This window comes from Rhinatrema bivittatum, chromosome 6, assembly GCF_901001135.1.
Source record: "Rhinatrema bivittatum chromosome 6, aRhiBiv1.1, whole genome shotgun sequence".
In the NCBI taxonomy this organism is placed as follows: Eukaryota; Metazoa; Chordata; class Amphibia; order Gymnophiona; family Rhinatrematidae; genus Rhinatrema; species Rhinatrema bivittatum.
In genome coordinates this window covers 198,983,698-199,001,632 of record NC_042620.1, presented here as the reverse complement: position 1 = coordinate 199,001,632, position 17,935 = coordinate 198,983,698, and the positions used below count along the sequence as shown (strand labels likewise).

The following is a 17,935-nucleotide window of genomic DNA, read 5'->3' as shown; positions in this document are numbered from 1 at the left end:
TCACGTGAAAGTTGGAACATGCAACTTGCGTAAACTAATAATTAGAGCAAAGACCTGTTATACCCAGAGATTTGGCTTTGAATTTCACCCATGCCCTTGTTCTTTAAGATCAAGTTTCTTATCCTCCTCACACTTAATTATTTTTTGCTTTACTCTTAATTCATCTCTTGCCTTTGATCCTTGTTACTGACCATTTTGTTTTAGCATTTTACTGTTGGAATCTGCCTTTAATATATTATGGAAAAGTGGAATAAAACTATAAAATAAATAAATGACACTGAATGATAGATGTTACAAAAAAGAGATACATGGCTTTGTAAAAAGTCTTTAACATTTTGGTTGTTTGAACTATGTGACTATATGAGTCCATTTACTATTCATTGTCTTTTCTAACTGCTGTGTCCCCTGTTTGTCTTTTTCATACAGAAAAGATAAGGTGGTGGTGAAAAGGCATAATATGATAAAGGAAGGGCCAACAGAAGTGATTTTTAAAGAACATACAATTAATGATGAACACCAGTGTCCGCCAGTGGGGAAGAGGAAATCAATTTCAAGGCAAGCATTCTAATATATCTAAGCAAATAGGGAACAGCAACTGTATCAGAGCTGAAGACAGAAAACTGGAATCAGGTCCAAGATCGTACAAAAAGCAAGAGTCGAGGAGGGGGTTCTGTATTTCAGCCCATTCAAGTTGGATCCCACTGGTTCAACAGACATGCAACTCAGAAGAGACTTGGTGAAGTTGCTTGAAGGCAGATAGCATCAAGAAGAAAAAAATGTATTCACAAGGTAGAATAAAAGTTGATATTGGTCTGCTCTGACAAAGTGAGATCTTTGGTGGAAAAAGAGAATTAGAAGATGTTGGGGGAGGGGGCATTGTTTACAGAAATTGAACACATTTTTCTTTGGAAACTTTTATTTTAAGCTGCTTTTCTTTACAAATACAGTCAGTTTTATTAAAAGATAATCTGGCTTTTGGATACAAAGGAAAGTGATTCATATATTAGGGTTGCACAGCCCCAAAATGTTTGATTTGGTATATTTTTTGTCTGGGTTTTGTTTTTTTCATTTTTATTTGATTCATTTAATAAATGTTTTATTTGTTTGATTAGTTTGTGAAATTCAAACTACATTAATAAAGAAAATAAAAACAAATAAAAGAAATTTACCCAGAAACAAAAAAATGACTTCCATTGGCATTAAATTGGCCTTTCTGGGCCAAAGAATTGCCAAGGCTTAGCCCTGAGATGGGCTCAGCTCCAAGACCAAGCCCTGAGCAGGGCCTAGTACAGAGGTCTAGGCCCAAACCAGGGCCATGGCCAGGATCCTCCCCCTGTGTACAACTGCTGGGGTTGGGGAACTTTCATACCAATAGCCACTTATCCTCTTCCCAGATCTTGCTTGTAAAAGGGCAAAGGGATGCCCAGTCACTCCAGCCTAAGTCCTGGCCTTTAGCCTGGTGGATGGCACCAAAGTGACGTCGATTTGGCAACTTCCATGAGTGCGGTTGGCACCATTTTGATATACAGCCTTACTTTTCTATGGCTGTACATCAACAAGGTACAGCCACACTGGAGGAAGGCGCTGAAGTGATGTCCCTTCAGTGCTGTCCTCCACTTGAAGGACAGCACAATTTTAAAATCACTAAAACCCAGGTAGGAGTGACAAAGCATTGCTCCTGCCCTTTTACAAGCAGGATCAGGGAAAGGGGGTAAATCAGGGCTGGAGTGGGAGCTCCCCAGCAGTTTTATTCAGGAGGAGGACCCTGGCCCCAGCTCTGTCTTGGGTCTAGGCCTTGGTACCAGGCCTGGCTTGGTATTAGGCCCTGGTCAATTTTTTGGTGGGAAGTTTCAGCCAGTTGAACTTTAAAAAAAAAAAAAAGCCACAAATATAACAATACCCCAACATTTTAAGATGTTTTCATAGGAGACTATTCTCAGTTCCTTTCATTTGGAACAAACCAAAAATGGCCTCTTTTGCTGCATTTTTAGCATTCGTTAGAAATGAATGCCAAAAATGCAACAAACTGATCAAAGACATCCAAAAATTGGGAAAGAAGGGAGAAATGTTGCTTGTTGGAGATTTTAATCTGCTGGATGTGGATTGGTGCATCCCTTCTGTGGAATCTACAAAAAGTAGAGAGATAGTGGATACCTTTCAAGGTGCTTTGCTCAATCAAATGGTAATGGAACCCATGAGGGAGGGTGTGATCCTTGATCTAGTGCTCATTAATGAGGATAATGTCTCTGATGTTTGGGTATGGGCTCACCTGTGCAGTAATGATCATCAGACAGTATGATTCAATATTGTGAATATAATACAGAGAAGACACACAAAGACCCGAGTTTTGAATTTCACAAATATGGACTTTGTCAAAAGGGGAATGTACCTGAAGGAAGAACTGGAATATTGAGAGAAAATGGGTGAGCTGGAACAATAGTGGGCCAAATTAAAAGGAGCTATTACAAAAGCAACAGATCTATATGTTAGGAAAAAGAGGAAAAAGTCTGGTTCTCTAAGGAGCTGGCTGAAAAATTGAAGGCAAAAAGAACAGCATTTGAGAAGTATAAAGTATCTCAAAAAAAGGAACACAAGGAAGAATATCTGTTAAAAGTGAGGGAGATGAAGAAAGAAATCAGGAAAGCAAAAAGTCAAGCAGAAGAAAACATTTCCAAAGAGGTAAAGAGAGGAGACAAAACATTTTTCAGATATATCAGAGAAAAAAGGGAGGCCCAAAGTGGTATAGTAAAATTGAAAGGTGACAAGGAGCAATGTGTGGAGATAGAATAAGAAATGGCAGAAATATTAAACAAATACTTCAGTTCAATATTCACTAAAGAAGACCCTGGAGAAGGACAGGTGCTGGTTGATAAGATTGTAGATGGAGATGAGGTAGATGAAACTCCGTTTACAGAAGAGAATGTATGAGAAGAGCTAGGAAAACTGAAAGTGGACAAGGCCATGGGGCCAGATGAGGTTTATCCAAGGATACGGAGGGAGCTCAGAGATGTGCTGGCAGGCCCGCTTCATGACCTGTGCAATAGATCCCTGGAAATGGGAGTGGTGCCAAATGATTGGAGAAGAGCGTGGTGGTCCCGCTCCACAAGAGTGGTAGAAGAAAGAAGATGGAAACTACAGGCCGGTTAGCCTCACCTTGGTGGTGTGAAAATTTATGGAGACTCTGCTGAAGGAAAGGATAGTGAACTATCTACAGTCAGGAGGATTGTTGGGCCCGAAGCAGCATGGATTCACTAGGGGAAGGTCTTGTCAAACAAATCTGATTGATTTGTTTGATTGGGTGACTAAAGAATTGGATCAAGGAAGATTGCTCATTGTGAACTACTTGGATTTCAGCAAAGCTTTTGATACGGTCCTGCATAGGAGGCTTGTGAACAAAATGAAAAGCTTGGGAGTGAGTGCCAAGGTGGTGGCGTGGATTACAAACTGGTTGATGGATACAAGACAGCGTGTGATGGTAAATGGAACCTTCTCTGAAGAGAGAACGGTGTTAAGCGGAGTGCCACAAGGATCGATGTTGGAACCGGTTCTGTTCAATATCTTTGTGAGTGACATTGTGGAAGGTATAGAAGGTAAAGTTTGTCTCTTTGCAGATGATACTAAGATCTGCAACAGAGTGGACACCCCGGAAGGAATAGAGAGAATGAGACATGATTTAAGGAAGCTTGAATAGTGGTTGAATATATGGCAGCTGGGATTCAGTGCCAAGAATTGCAGAGTCATGCATCTGGGGTGCGGTAATTATGTGATGGAGGGCGAAGGCCTGTTGTGCACAGAGCAAGAGAGGGACCTTGGGGTGATAGTGTCTAGTGATCTGAAGGCGACAAAGCAATGTGACAAGGCGATAGCTAAAGCCAGAAGAATGCTGGGCTGCATAGAGAGAGGAATAACCAGTAAGAAATAGGAGGTGATAATCCCCTTTTATGGGTCCTTGGTGAGGCCTCACCTGGAGCATTGTATTCAGTTCTGGAGAGCGTATCTCAAAAGGGACAGAGACAGGATGGAGGTGATTCAGAGAAGTGCGACCAAAATGACTTATGAGGAGAGGTTGAAGGACCTAAATATGTATGCCCTAGAGCAGAGGAAGTGCAGGGGAGATATGATACAGACTATCAGAAACCTGAAAGGTTTTAATGATGCACAATCAACAACAAACTTTTTCCCTTGGAAAGTAATCAGTAGAACTAGGGGTCACGAGATGAAACTCCAGGGAGGACGACTCAGAACCAATGTTAGGAAATATTTCTTCACAGAGAGGGTGGTGGATGCCTGGAATGCCCTTCCGGAAGAGATGAAAGAGATGGTGAAGACAAAAACAGTGAAAGAATTCAAAGAGGCATGAGATAAACACTTGGCTAAAAGATGGAAATAAAGAAAAGAGTGCATGGAGGTAACTTGCTGGTATGGTGGTACTACCCTTAACCAGTAAGCCTTGATACAGTTGATGCAACCCCATCATTGCTCTCTGCTTCAACAGCAGGGAGAAAAGAGGAAAAGGGGAATTAGATTCAGACAGCAACCAGCAAGGACATTGAATTTTACTGTCTTGGAAAACAAATAAGCATGGGGTAACTTACTGATGTGGCTGTTATTATCCTTAACCAATAAGCCTGAAACTTTTGATGCAATTCCAACATTGCTCTCTGCTTCAACAGTGGGAGATAACAGGGAATTGGACTCAAACAGCAACCAACAAGGGTCCTGACTCGATGGTCTGGGAAACTGATAAGTATGGGAGTGACTTGTATGGCACAGCAGATACTACTATAAGCTTGCTTGGCTATTTAAAGCTTAAGTTTTGTCATCAGAGATATAGGTAAGGAGATTACAGGTCTTCTAGGAGCCCATTCCCTACAAGCCAAGAGTGTTAAGATTTTCTACTGCTTTCCATCCAAACGGACACTGAGTCAGTTAAGAACACTGAGAAATTTGGCATATTGGACTGCTATTTTTGCAGGGAGAGTTTTTGAACATTAAAGTACTTTTGGTTGCAGTAAATTTTTGTTGAGCACCCAACCAGAATGCTCAGTATGTTTCTTCTATGGTAAAGATGCCCTCAGGTTTAGACATTCCAAACATGAGTATACTGGAGTCTGCTACCAAGAGAGTCTGAGAGACCGATGGCTCTGGAGATTTATCCTCCTCGCCAGAAAACCCCCAGCATCTGATGGCCTTGTGGACTGTGTTAACATGAGAAGGACAGTTGGGACTAAGAAGTGGCCCTGGGTCTGTTATTCTGTCCCTGCATTCTAGGAGATCCCCCAAAGAGGGAGTTACACAGATATGTAAATTAATGGGATCTACCATGTCCTGGTAGGGCATAATATAAGAACTTTTTAAATAAATTAAATAAGAAATTTGAAATGATCACTCAAGGGACACTGATTTCTTTTATATTTTTTTTCTTATTTACTAGGCATTATTTTCTTGTACCTGCAAAATTCTGCTGGTTGTTCCCATCTCTGGCCTTTCTCATTCTACTTACAATTCCTTACACATTACAACAAAGTTTAACAAATGTTATCATTGGAAGGACATCCAGACGCACCCAGCTCATGGAGTAGAGGAGTAGCTTAGTGGTTAGATTACTGGGCTATGAACCAATGAATCCATGGTTCCAATTCTATTGTTACCCCTTGGGCAAGTCACTTTATTTTCATTACCTCAAGTCCAAACTTGAAGGTGAATTTTAAAAGCCTGTTGTGCGTGCCAAAATCTGCAGATGCGTATGCACTGTATGTTAAAAGCCACCTAGATGTGCAGGTATCACCCGTGCACACACATATCTCACTCTGATTTAAAAAAAGGTCGGGGCAGACATAGGAAGAGATGTGCGTGTACATAGTTATGTGCCTGGGTGCGTGCCCAGGTCCAATGCCGCATAAGCTTACTTCTACAAGGAATGAGGTATAAGTTAAACCCCCCCCCAAAAACTAGCCATATCTGATGGATTTTAAGGGTCTGCGGTAACTGGGGCAGTGTGTAAGCTATTCAACCAGGGGGGTTTGGAGGACCTAGCTCTTAACTGTCCGAACTGGTGGGCGTGAGCCAATTTTAAAATTTCTTGACTTACGCGATAGAAGCGGGATTTGTGCATCCAGACATGCACCCATTTTAAATTAGTTGCACATGTACATGTGTCAAGGCTATTTTATAAAATGCGTCCATATGTGAATGCAAATTATAAAATCACTGTGTTACTGGGCGAGCACTGGCGTATGTGCCAATATGCAATGTGCACCAGTCTGAAAGTTACCTTCTTACACCTAGATTCATCAAAATGCTTTCAATATCGCATGAATAACGCCCGTGAAAAGGAAAAAGGGTGTGGCTATGATAATTTTAAAGTTACCGCTTTGCATAGGTATTTTACCACAATGCGTGTTAAATTTATTCCACCCTGCAATATTTATACTTTACCCAGACAGGCATTTTCTTATTTTTGGTGAGAAAGAGAGAGACTCTTTATAAGGCTCTCTTAGTAGTCAACTATTTATTCCATTATAGGAGTGTCATCTAGTAATATGAGGTAAGGTTTTGTGGTGGACTAGAGTTTTGGGCCCAGTTTTACATGCAGTCAGATGTCCGTACAACAGCGTACACATCAGTGAAGATTGGATTTGATTTGGAATGAGGAAAGATACTCAAGCTAGGGCGAGAGAACATTGTAGAAATCTCATCTTTGTGTATCTTTCCTCATTCCAAATCACATCCAATCTTCACTGATGTGTACTGTGTTGTACGGACATCTGACTGTGCATGTAAAACTGGCCAAAATCCTAGTCCACCACCAATACCTCACTTCGAGTTACTAGATGACCCTCTTATAGTGAGTGGTATATATAGATGAAAGTTATGTGTGCCACACTAGAGGTTCTCTCTCTCTGTCTACTCCACTCTACTCTTCCCCTCTCTCTCTCCCCACCTAAAAATGCCCAAAACTGAATTCACAATAAATATCACAACTTCCATCTCGGGCATATCTCACAGTTTACCACCAGAAAAATAGGTGTAGTTATTGCCAGTGATAAAAGCATGCAATAGTGTAACGCATGCTATCTCACACTGCATTAATGCCCATCATTTTCATAAACTCCTCCCCTTTGAATAAATTTTGAAAATTTGCATTCATGTTGTTACACTCCATGGTCACAGACGGCTGTGACAGCTGCTGCTCACCTCTCTTTTTGCTGCATTAGCTCCGTGGGGAGAACCCGCGGCCTCTGCCAGCTACCACTGGCCTTCCGGCCTCTGTTCCCGGGCCTTCCTGAGCACCATGGACGCTGCCGACTGCCATCTTCCCCTTGGGGTTCCCTAGGCGCTCGCGCACGCGTCCCGACCAACTTTAACCACGTCATGGCGGGAACCTGGGGGCGTCCCCATCAGATGACATCACTCTACTCTGGTATTTAAGCTCACCAGCCCCGACAGCCGGTGACTTGGCAACGAGTTCAGTTCCTGCATTTACCTACTCTCTTTCAGCATTGTTCCAGTTCCTGCTTCCGTGGTGTGAGACTATCAGGTACTCGCTCCTCGGGGGCCTTCCTCGTCTCTTGGCTACCCGCTCCTTGGAGGGCCTACCTGCCTCACTTCCCGAGGCTTTCTTCGAACTTCTACTCTTCTCCAGCTGCTGTGAGTACCACACTGTGACATCTACGTGGGACCTCTCCCCGGTGTACCCCGCTCTGCGGACCATTGCCGTGATTACTAGAGGAACCCTCACCGGTGTACCCCGCTCTGCGGACCACTACCATGATCTCCCACCGAGGGACCCTCTTGGGTAGCATTCCTACAGGCCCAGTATAACTACAGAGACTATGACTTCCTCCGGCACTCCCGCTCCTCGGGTAGTGCCGCAGCAATATCTCCCAAGCTGAGTCTGACGACAGCATCAGCGCTGCCGCTCCGTGGCCTGCCTCCTGGGGTCACCCTCTCTTTCTCCATCAACACATCTGCTATATATCATCCCGCAGCTGAGACTCCACTTTCCGATGGTGAGGATCAGCGGGGCTCCTCCCCCTGGGCGGTACCACCTCTCATCTTGGCCAAAGGGCCCACACGCTTACAAAGCCTAACACATGTCTCGCGACACGATAAAAAACGTATACGTTATGGCGTTATCACGGGTGTTAGGGCCCTAATGCCCACAATAATGGCCTAACACATTTTGATGAATGACCCTGTTAGATTGTAAGCTTGCTGGACAGGGAAATATCTACAGCAGGGGTAGGGAACCTATGGCTCGCGAGCCACATGTGGCTCTTTTTGATGGCTGCATCTGGCTCGCAGACAAATCTTTAATAAAAAAAGTAAAAATCTTAACAAAACCCCCCACCCTCCTGACGCCCCCCAAGACCTCCAAAATTAATTTACTACAACCCCCCACCCTCCTGACCCACCCAAGACCTGCCAAAAGTCCTTGGAGGTCCAGCATAACTCCTTACTACACCCCAACTCATTACTTGCCAGGTGTACTTTTTTACTATTGTGCAGTGTATGGTGGTGGTATTATTAGGCAGTCTAGTTGGAATCCATACAAGAACAACAACTGATATTCCATGATGTAACAAGTGTAAACAACTGTTTTCTTGCCTAAGAGACAAAAATGTGAGCTATGAATGAAATTCAGAATTCCTGCATGTTAATATGCAGAGATATAATTGGTCAATATGAATGGGGAAGATACACCAAAAAAGTGCACTTAAAAAAATCCAGATTAGCCTCTGATTAGACACAAATAGGAATTTATCTGGGACAAAGAACAGTTGGCATGGAATTTAGGAATCTGTTTAGCTGCTGCAATTAGTGGTGAAACCCTTGACTTAGCATGTTATAAAAAATATTTCTCATTGCAGATCCCAGTTGCTTTCTTCTCATGGGCCAAAGAAGATGCAGGCCATGAGCTTCATGCAGCGCTTTCGAGCTTTCTTCACTGCTCCTATTGTCATCTTCCACCTGAACATCCTCTCGTACTTCGGCTTCCTCTTGCTGTTCGCATATGTGCTCATGATCGATTTCCAGCCTGTGCCCTCTTGGAGAGAGCATATCATCTATGTCTGGCTTTTTTCTCTGGTCTGTGAGGAAATCAGGCAGGTAGGTCTTAGGAAATATTTTGGCAGCGAATAAAATAATCTCCAGTCTTGATACTACGATTTCAGTGAAGGAGCTACATGGGCGTGATCTGGGTGGGGCCTGGGTGTTTTGGGGCCTGGTTAAGAGATGTGTGCGTAAATACTTACATGCCCCAGCGACACTGAGATCCCCTGCAGCATAACTTTACTTCTGCTATGGATGACATGTTAATTAGAAAATAAAACTATCAAACCATTTTTGAGGGGTTTAAAGAGTCTGGAGTAACTGGGGGGAGTTTAGGCTATCAAACCAGGGGGGGGGTATGGAGGACCTAGCTGTTAACTGGGTGAACTGGTGGATGAACTGGTAAACTGGCAATGGCGTGGGCGCAAGCCCCTTTTAAAATCCCCCAACTTATGCGGTTGAAAAGGGATTTGTGCGTCCACTTAAAATTTGTCGCACATGTACATGCAGCTGGGCTATTTTATAACATGCACACATATACGCCTGCATGTTATAAAATGGCCATGCCCCTGCGCCAATGTCTGCCCGCACCCTGGTTTGAAAGTTACCATCTTTGGAGACAATTTTCAAAGCATTTACGCGCGTAAATGTAACATACTATCATAGCAATTTTCAAAAGCCATTTACTCACGAAGAGTGCACTTACGTGAGTAAATCCTATGGACAATTCAATGGTATATATTGTAGCAATTTTCAAACTCCCACTTACTCGAGTAAAGTGCATTTACTCGAGCATGACCCAGTTTTACTTGAGTAAATGCTTTTTAAAATCAGGCCCTTAGATTGTAAGGGCAGAGATTTATCATTGCTGAAAAAATGTTGTAAACAGCCTTGAACTAAACTTGGAAAGGCAGCCTTGAAATACAAATATTATTGTATTATTATAGTTACCCCTAAAGTTATTATAGGATTTGGAATATAGATTTAATTACTCACCTTTTCCAAATCCAAGCTCAAGTCAAGTTATAATTCAGGTACTGTAGGTATTTTCTTACCCAAGAGGATTTATAATCAAAATTTTGGGTGTAAGATGAGGGATTTTTAATTGTATTGAAGGACGGTATTGCTCATTATTAGATGAATTTAAAAAATCCGGTGCGCGCATAAATTAGGGGATGAGCTCACAAGTCAGGCTTACATGCGCCGACTGAATTTTAAAAGCCACCCAGATGCATGCGTATGTCTAGCTACACACACATCTCACTTGATTTCAAAAAAGGGTGTGGTCTGGGCATAATCTGGGTGGTGAGCTTGATTTAAAATCAATATAATTTTGACATCAGCAGTGCCATTGAATTGAAGCTTAAATATAAACAAAAAATTTAAAAAGATTGTAAAATTGAAAGAAAGAAAATTGAAAGAAAAAAAAGACTAAACATAGATACAACTTCTGCCGCAAATGATTAGAGGTCCGGGCGGCTCTCGTTTTGAATTTACAGAGAACACGCTGTCAGGCTTGATGATGCGGCTAAAACAAAATTAAATAACAACAAAAATATTTTGGTACATTTTGGGAATCGGTGATTCAATATAAAGTTTTTCTGATGTGACATTTCCTTTTTGAATTTAACATAATCTGGGTGGGGCATGGGCATTTTAGGGGATGACCAAGAAATGTGTAAATTAAAAAAATAAAATAAATTAGCTATTTATGTAGAGTTTAAAGGGACTGGGGTAACTGGGGAGAGTATAGGCTATCAAACCAGGTAGTTTTGGAGGACCTAGCTCTTAAATGGATAAACTGGTGGCTGAACTGGTGAATCTGACAATGGTGTGCCCGTTATAAAATACCCTGACTTTCACGGTAGAATCGGGATTTGTGTGCCTAGGCGTGCAACCATTTAAAACTAGGCACACATGTGCTTGTGGCCAGGCTATTTTATAATGCCTGCGTATATGGGCACACACTAATGCATATGCGCCAAAGTGCGCTCGCGCACTGGTTTGAAAATTATCATCCTTCTGTAGGCTGAAATGCAAGGGCTTGGGCTATGCTAATATGTCAAGATACAAATGCCCTTGGCAGGCCATTTATTAGATATAATATGTGTGTCAGATCTGGAATATATTCTGGAAGACAGTATTAGATCATAGCCATTGTCTGGTCTGACTATTTCTTGGTATCTTCCTCGCTTTATAGTCCACCCAGTTCTGTGTCTGCTATGAATATTAAAATGACTTCCAGAAATTTTTGCCAAGATATTGAAATCTTAGAGAAGGAATTTAATAAGATTGAACACAATAGGATGGAAGTCCTCCCATTTATGGAAGGAGTTGGTTGTAGGAATATCTCCTTAAGGGAGATTTTTGACAATTGATCATCATAGAGTGGTTATTGGGCAAAACCAGCAAAATCTCCTTGATTTAATAAGAAGCTGGGAGTGTTGAAATACACATTTCACCAGATGAAGCATAGGGGAGGTGTCTAAGTTATCTCAGAATTTGATCAGTTGTAGAGATCAAGCAAAGATCTATAGGGCTGCCTGTACGGAGGCTAAAAACAATTTATTTCCAGCCAGCTGACTTCTGCAAGCAATCATGCAGCTAAACTGTTTTAAGCTGTTAGAACTCTGGCAGTGAAGGAAGCTAGGGAGGGGAGGTTATTGTTGGGTCATTATCTTGTGAAGATTTTATGGATTTTTTTCAAAGAGAAAATCAGACAGTTTAGAGTTTAGAGCATGTATGGGGGTTAGTGAGGAACCAAGGTTAGGATAGTTTCAGGAATCAGGAAATTTTATGTAAGGGGAAAGAACTAGAACCAAGCTCACCTGCTACATAGGCTAGTGAAATGGTCAGATGGGATAGTACTAGGGATGTGAATCATTTTTCTAATGAATTGAAATATTGTACGATATTTCTAAATTCGCTATATATCAGATAAAAAAGAAACGATCACTTTTCCCTCTGAATTTTCATAAAAATCGTTTATTTTTGTTATATTGTTACTTTTTGCTATTTTTTGTTAGTGCACTCTAACATGAGTTAGCAAGCACTAACCCGAAAACTGATTTTTCACGAAAAAAACAAAAACGGGGATCTGCAGGAAAACGAGATTTTCCCGCAGCCAGACGAACCCGAAAGCAGGAACGATTGGGCACCTGATTCACATTCCTAGATAGTACTGAGATAAGAGTAAATTTGTTACACTGTTCGACCATGGAGGCCGTGGTTGACCGTGTTCACCCACTTCCGCGGCTGGCCGTCAGCCCCGGAGATGCTGAAGCGAGGGTGGACAGTATGCCTGTGCCCCCTAGGGCCTGCCACGAGGCCGAGAAGCCTTCCTACTGGCCTGGCCCAAAAGAGTCAAGAACAACAAAGGTTCCTGGAAGCATTATCTTCCTCTGTTGACCAACGGAATGCTCGATTGGATTCGAAAGCTGAAGATTTGAAAGTGCTCAGAGGGTTCAAAGTCTTCAGACCTCTGTTGAATTAGTAATGGTGGATGTCCATCGTCTGACTCTCCGCCAGGACCTTCTGAAGAAGTTAGACATAAATTCTCCCACACCAGCTGCTTCACCAGTGGCCCCTGGAGCCCATCAAACAGCAATTTCACTGCCTAATCGCCCACGTTATTCTGGGAATCCTAACCGCTGTCAGGAGTTCTTAAACCAGTGCCATATGCACTTTACCCTATAACCATCACTGTTTCCGAATGAATTGATTAAGAAGACCTTTATCCTCTCCCTATTAGATGGCAAAGCCCTGGCTTGGGCTACAACCTTATGGGAGTGCTCCGATCCTCTGCTATCTGACCTGCCTCAGTTTGTTTCCGCCTTCAAACAGGTGTTCGAGGAGCACGGCCGGCTGCCAGCTATGGATGCGGACCTCCTTCATCTTCGACAGGGCTCTCGAACCCTAAGTGAATATGCTATAGAATTCTGCACTATGGCTACAGTATTAAACTGGCAGGGGAACAGTTTAAATACCATATTTTTGGAGGGCCTATCTCCACAGATTAAGGACGAACTAGCAGCACGGGAGCTTCCCGCTTCTCTGGAGGGACTTATTAACCTCACAGGGAGGATCAACCAGAGGTTACAAGAACGGGCCCGGGAGGCCCATAAAAGGCGACGAGGGCATCTTTCGGACTCACTCTTCCAGCCCAAGGAGCCTTTATTTCCTACCGAAGAACCAATGCAACTGGGTCAGACCCAAGTTTCGGCGTCCATGACTGCATCTCTTCTGGTAATGGTGGACCTTCTGCTTCTCCACTCTTGCTCCAAAGGTCGATGCCACTTTGTCAAAAGTTGACTGAAGTTATAACCCTCGGTCTTGCTACAGGTTCACCTCTCTTTCTTTTGCCCACGTCAGTGGAACTGTCCGCCACCAGCGTTTCCTCTCATGCTCTGGTGGACTAGGGTGCTGAGGCAAACTTTATCCGGTAGGACCTTGTGGATCATTATGGTCTCTTCACCTCGCCAGTGGGAACCCCCATTGGTTCTCTCGTCTGTACATGGGAATCCTCTTCTGGGTGAAGTCACACGGATCACTCAACCGTTGTCATTAAGGATCAGAACGTGTCACGTTGAGCGCCTTTTCTTTTTTGTCCTACCCAAGGCTATGAGCCCTATAATTCTAGGGTTACCTTGGTTACAGAGACACCAGCCTCAGTTCGACTGGTCTTCTTCTGACCAGATTCAGTGGGGACCTCACTGTGCGGGAACCTGCTTTGAAATTCCTGAACCATCTCGGTCCAAGAAGATGGCTACGGTCGTATCAGAACCTATACTTCCCCAGGGGAGAGTCGAGTGGGACCCCAGGAGGGCCGAATCTTCAGGCTACTTATTCCACTAGATGTGCTTGCAGTTAAAAGAACAGTTGAACCACAAGACTTCGGAGAACGAGGAACTGCTGAAGTCTCATGGACAAGCCACACATAGCCTACTAGCCATACTAGCTTGTAAGGAACAGGAAATCCAGCATTTACATGCTCTTTTGCAGCAGAAGAATGCTTGAGGGGATTCCGCGGTATCATCATCAATTATCCTGAACTCTGTAAATTCCGTGCAAGAGACACTGGAGAGACCTTCCTCCTTGTATGCTACGGAGACACACAGCTTGGATTCCTATGACAGCGAACAGAACTGGATTACAGAGGATGAAGTGGACTGGACAACAGGTGACGGCAACCCATTAGAGAGGTTCCTTGAAGAGGGGGTACTGTTACGCTGTTCGACCATGGAGGCCATGTTCGACCATGCTCATCCATTTCCTCGGCGGGCCATCAGCCCCGGAGATGCTGAAACGAGTGTGGACAGTATGCCTGTACCCCCTAGGGCCTGCCACGAGGCCAAGAAGCCTTTCTCCGTGGCAGGAATGCTGCCGAAGCCCCGCCCCCTGACGTCGCTTAGACATGCGCAGCGATGAAAACCCTTTCTTTAAAGGGGCCAGCGCGGGACATACCTGGGTCAGCCCCAGAAGTTACCCACCTCTGTGGGGGTATTTAGGCTGCAACTTCCTATCTTCCGGTGAGTTAGCAAGGATTGGAATGCCTCTGATCTAAGCTGCTGCAGGAAGCTCTCTCTCTTCCCTTCAGGGTAATTCATCGCTAACTTGGGTACTGCTCCTCGGGGGCCCTTATGCTCTCTTTCAGGTACCTATCTGGGATATCGGGTACTCGCTCCTCAAGGGCTTGCTCTCCCTACTCTAGTGCCTACTACTGATCTACTTCTGCTTGCCAGGAAGTTCATCAATACAGCTACCCACTTCAGTGACTACTACCCTGTCAGTCAGTCTCACCTTCAGCTTCAGCATTGGGAGTCTTCATCCGGGACCTTCCTCGGCTACCCTGCGTTGCCTATCCTCTATTCGAGTGTGGGACTGGTCTCCTCTGCTGAGGACCCCTGGACTACTACTACTACTGGGTTACCTACACTGCTGCCTGCTCCCTAGGCAATACCATTGAGCTGTATAATAAATTCAACTTTTCTGAGTCTGTGTGTATAGAGTCTGGCCTAGTACTGTGGTTCCTCATGGGGCTCCTCCCCGTGGGAGTGGTCATCACTGCAGTGCCCAAGAGTCCACTCCAACACCTCATAACCATAACAAAATTCAAGTCAAGCTGAAGGGAGCATGGAGGCAGGCTGCTATGGCAGTGGTTCCCAACTCAGTCCTTGGGATATGCTTAGCCAGTCAGGATTTCAGGAAATCCACAATGAATATGAATGAGATAGATTTGAATACAATGGAGGTAGTGCATGCAAACATCTCATATATATTCATTGTGTATGTCCTGAAAAATCAACTGACTTTGTGTGTCCCAAGTAATGGGATGAGAAGCTCCACTTTATGGGGAAAAGGAGGGGAGTTAGAATGCAATCAGTCTAAGGAATAGGAGAGGAAAAGTGCCATCATAAAGGAAGAAATTTTTTACAATCAGAAAAACAATGAAGATAACTTTCAAACAAATGTACGAGTTGGAATATATGTACTTAAATGGTCGCATGTAGTTTGCCCATAGTATTTTATAACCTGAGTGTATAATATTTACGCGTATTATAAAATACACATTAACTTTATTGTCCAACATATGCGCATATGTATGCTTATGCACAAATACATGCAGTGCATTGAAACCATATATATCAATGCATTGAAGGCACATACTTTTCCTGTTTTAAAAATATATGTGCTTATATTTTACACGTGAAAGTAAAGTAGGATTTACATACATAAATCCGGATTTTCTAACGTAAATTGGCCAGTTTTACTTTCAACATCTTTATTAAACAATAACAGGTGAATTTTCAAAGGAGTTACGCATGTAAATGTAATATACTATCAGAGCAATTTTCAAAAGCCATTTACTCGGTAAAGTGCTCTTTCGCGAGTAAATCCTATGGACAATTCAGTGGCACATGTTGTAGCAATTTTCAAAAGCCCACTTACTCAAGTAAAATGCATTTATTCAAATAAAACCCAGTTTTAAGTATTTAAATGCTTTTTAAAATCTGAGAGATTAGATAAATTCAATAGATTGCAAATCAATTGCCAGATTTAAACAGTCACAAAAAGTTGATAAACTCTTTCCATTTTTTATAGTTCTATATTCTATTACCCCCACCCCTCACTTCTCATCCCTTAAATCGGACAATTTTATAACATGTGCATGTCAGGGAGATTAACCAGTTTAATAATTACTCCTCTAGTTCACTCAGGCCTTCTTCAGTTGATTGAGATCCTCTTACTTCTTCATCCTCAAATCCCCATCGTAAATTTCAGGGATTCTAGTTTTGAATTCCTAAGAACATAAGAAAATGAAATACTGGTTCAGACCAAGGGTTCATCAAGCCCAGGATCCTGTTTCCACCAGTGGCCAATCCAGGCTACAAGTACCTGGCAAGTACCCAAAAACTAAGCCAATCCCATGCCACTGCTGCTAGTAATAGCTGTGGCTATTTTCTGGTCGCCGCATCTCAAAAAAGATATAATTGCGATGGAGAAGGTACAGGGAAGGGCTACCAAAATGATAAGGGGAATGGAACATCTCCCCTATGAGGAAAGACTAAAGAGGTTAGGACTTTTCAGCTTGGAGAAGAGACGACTGAGGGGGGAGATGATAGAGATGTTTAAAATCATGAGAGGTCTAGAACGGGTAGATGTGAATCGGTTATTTACTCTTTTGGATAGTAGAAAGACTAGGGGGCACTCCATGAAGTTAGCATGGGGCACATTTAAAACTAATCGGAGAAAGTTCTTTTTTACTCAACACACAATTAAACTCTGGAATTTGTTGCCAGAGGATGTGGTTAGTGCAGTTAGTATAGCTGTGTTTAAAAAAGGATTGGATAAGTTCTTGGAGGAGAAGTCCATTACCTGCTATTAAGTTCACTTAGAGAATAGCCACTGCCATTAGCAACGGTAACACGGAATAGACAGTTTTTGGGTACTTGCCAGGTTCTTGTGGCCTGGATTGGCCACTGTTGGAAACAGGATGCTGGGCTTGATGGACCCTTGGTCTGACTCAGTATGGCATGTTCTTATGTTCTTATAGCAGGTAATGGACTTCTCCTCCAAGAACTTATCCAAACCTTTTTTAGACCCAGCTATATTAACTGCACCAACCACATCCCCTGGCAACAAATTCCAGAGTTTTAATTGTGCATTGAGTGAAAAAGAATTTTCTCTGATTAGTTTTAAATGTGCTACATGCTAACTTCATGGAGTTTCCCGTAGACCGATTCACATTTACCCGTTCTAGACCTCTCACGATTTTAAACACCTCTATCATTTCCCTCCTCAGCTGTCTCTTCTCCAAGCTGAATATCCCTAACCTCTTTAGTCTTTCCTCATAAGGGACCTGTTCCATCCCCTTTATCATTTTGGTCGCCCTTCTCTGTACTTTCTCCATTGCAACTATACCTTTTTTGAGATGCAGTGACCAGAATTGTACATAGTATTCAAGGTGCGGTCTCACCATGGAGCGATACAGAGGCATTATGACATTTTCCAATTTATTCAGCATTTCCTTCCTAATGATTCCTAATATTCTGTTTGCTTTTTTGACTGCCACAGCACACTGAGCCGATGATTTCAATGTATTATCCACTATGACACCTAGATCTCTTTCCTGGGTGGTAGCTCCTAATATGGAACCTAACATCCTATAACTATAGCATGGGTTATTTTTCCCTATATGCATCACCTTGCACTTATCCATATTAAATGTCATCTGCCATTTGGATGCCCATTTGTCTCACAAGGTCCTCCTACAATTTATCACATTCTGCTTGTGATTTAACTACTCTGAATAATTTTGTATAATCTGCAAATTTGATTACCTCACTCCATTGTTTTCCTTTCCAGATCATTTATAAATATA

At 42.8% G+C, this 17,935-nt stretch overlaps 1 protein-coding gene across 1 annotated transcript in view; it reads left to right on the top strand.

Annotated features, from left to right (window-relative positions):
* The window catches only part of TRPM2 (transient receptor potential cation channel subfamily M member 2), a 319,065-nt gene that overhangs the window by 99,387 nt on the left and 201,743 nt on the right, over window positions 1–17,935 (top strand). The window contains exons 13-14 of the mRNA XM_029607926.1: window positions 8,616–8,625; window positions 8,908–9,111. Of these exons, the coding sequence (XP_029463786.1) occupies window positions 8,616–8,625; window positions 8,908–9,111 (214 nt within the window). The remainder of the gene's footprint in view (window positions 1–8,615; window positions 8,626–8,907; window positions 9,112–17,935) is intronic.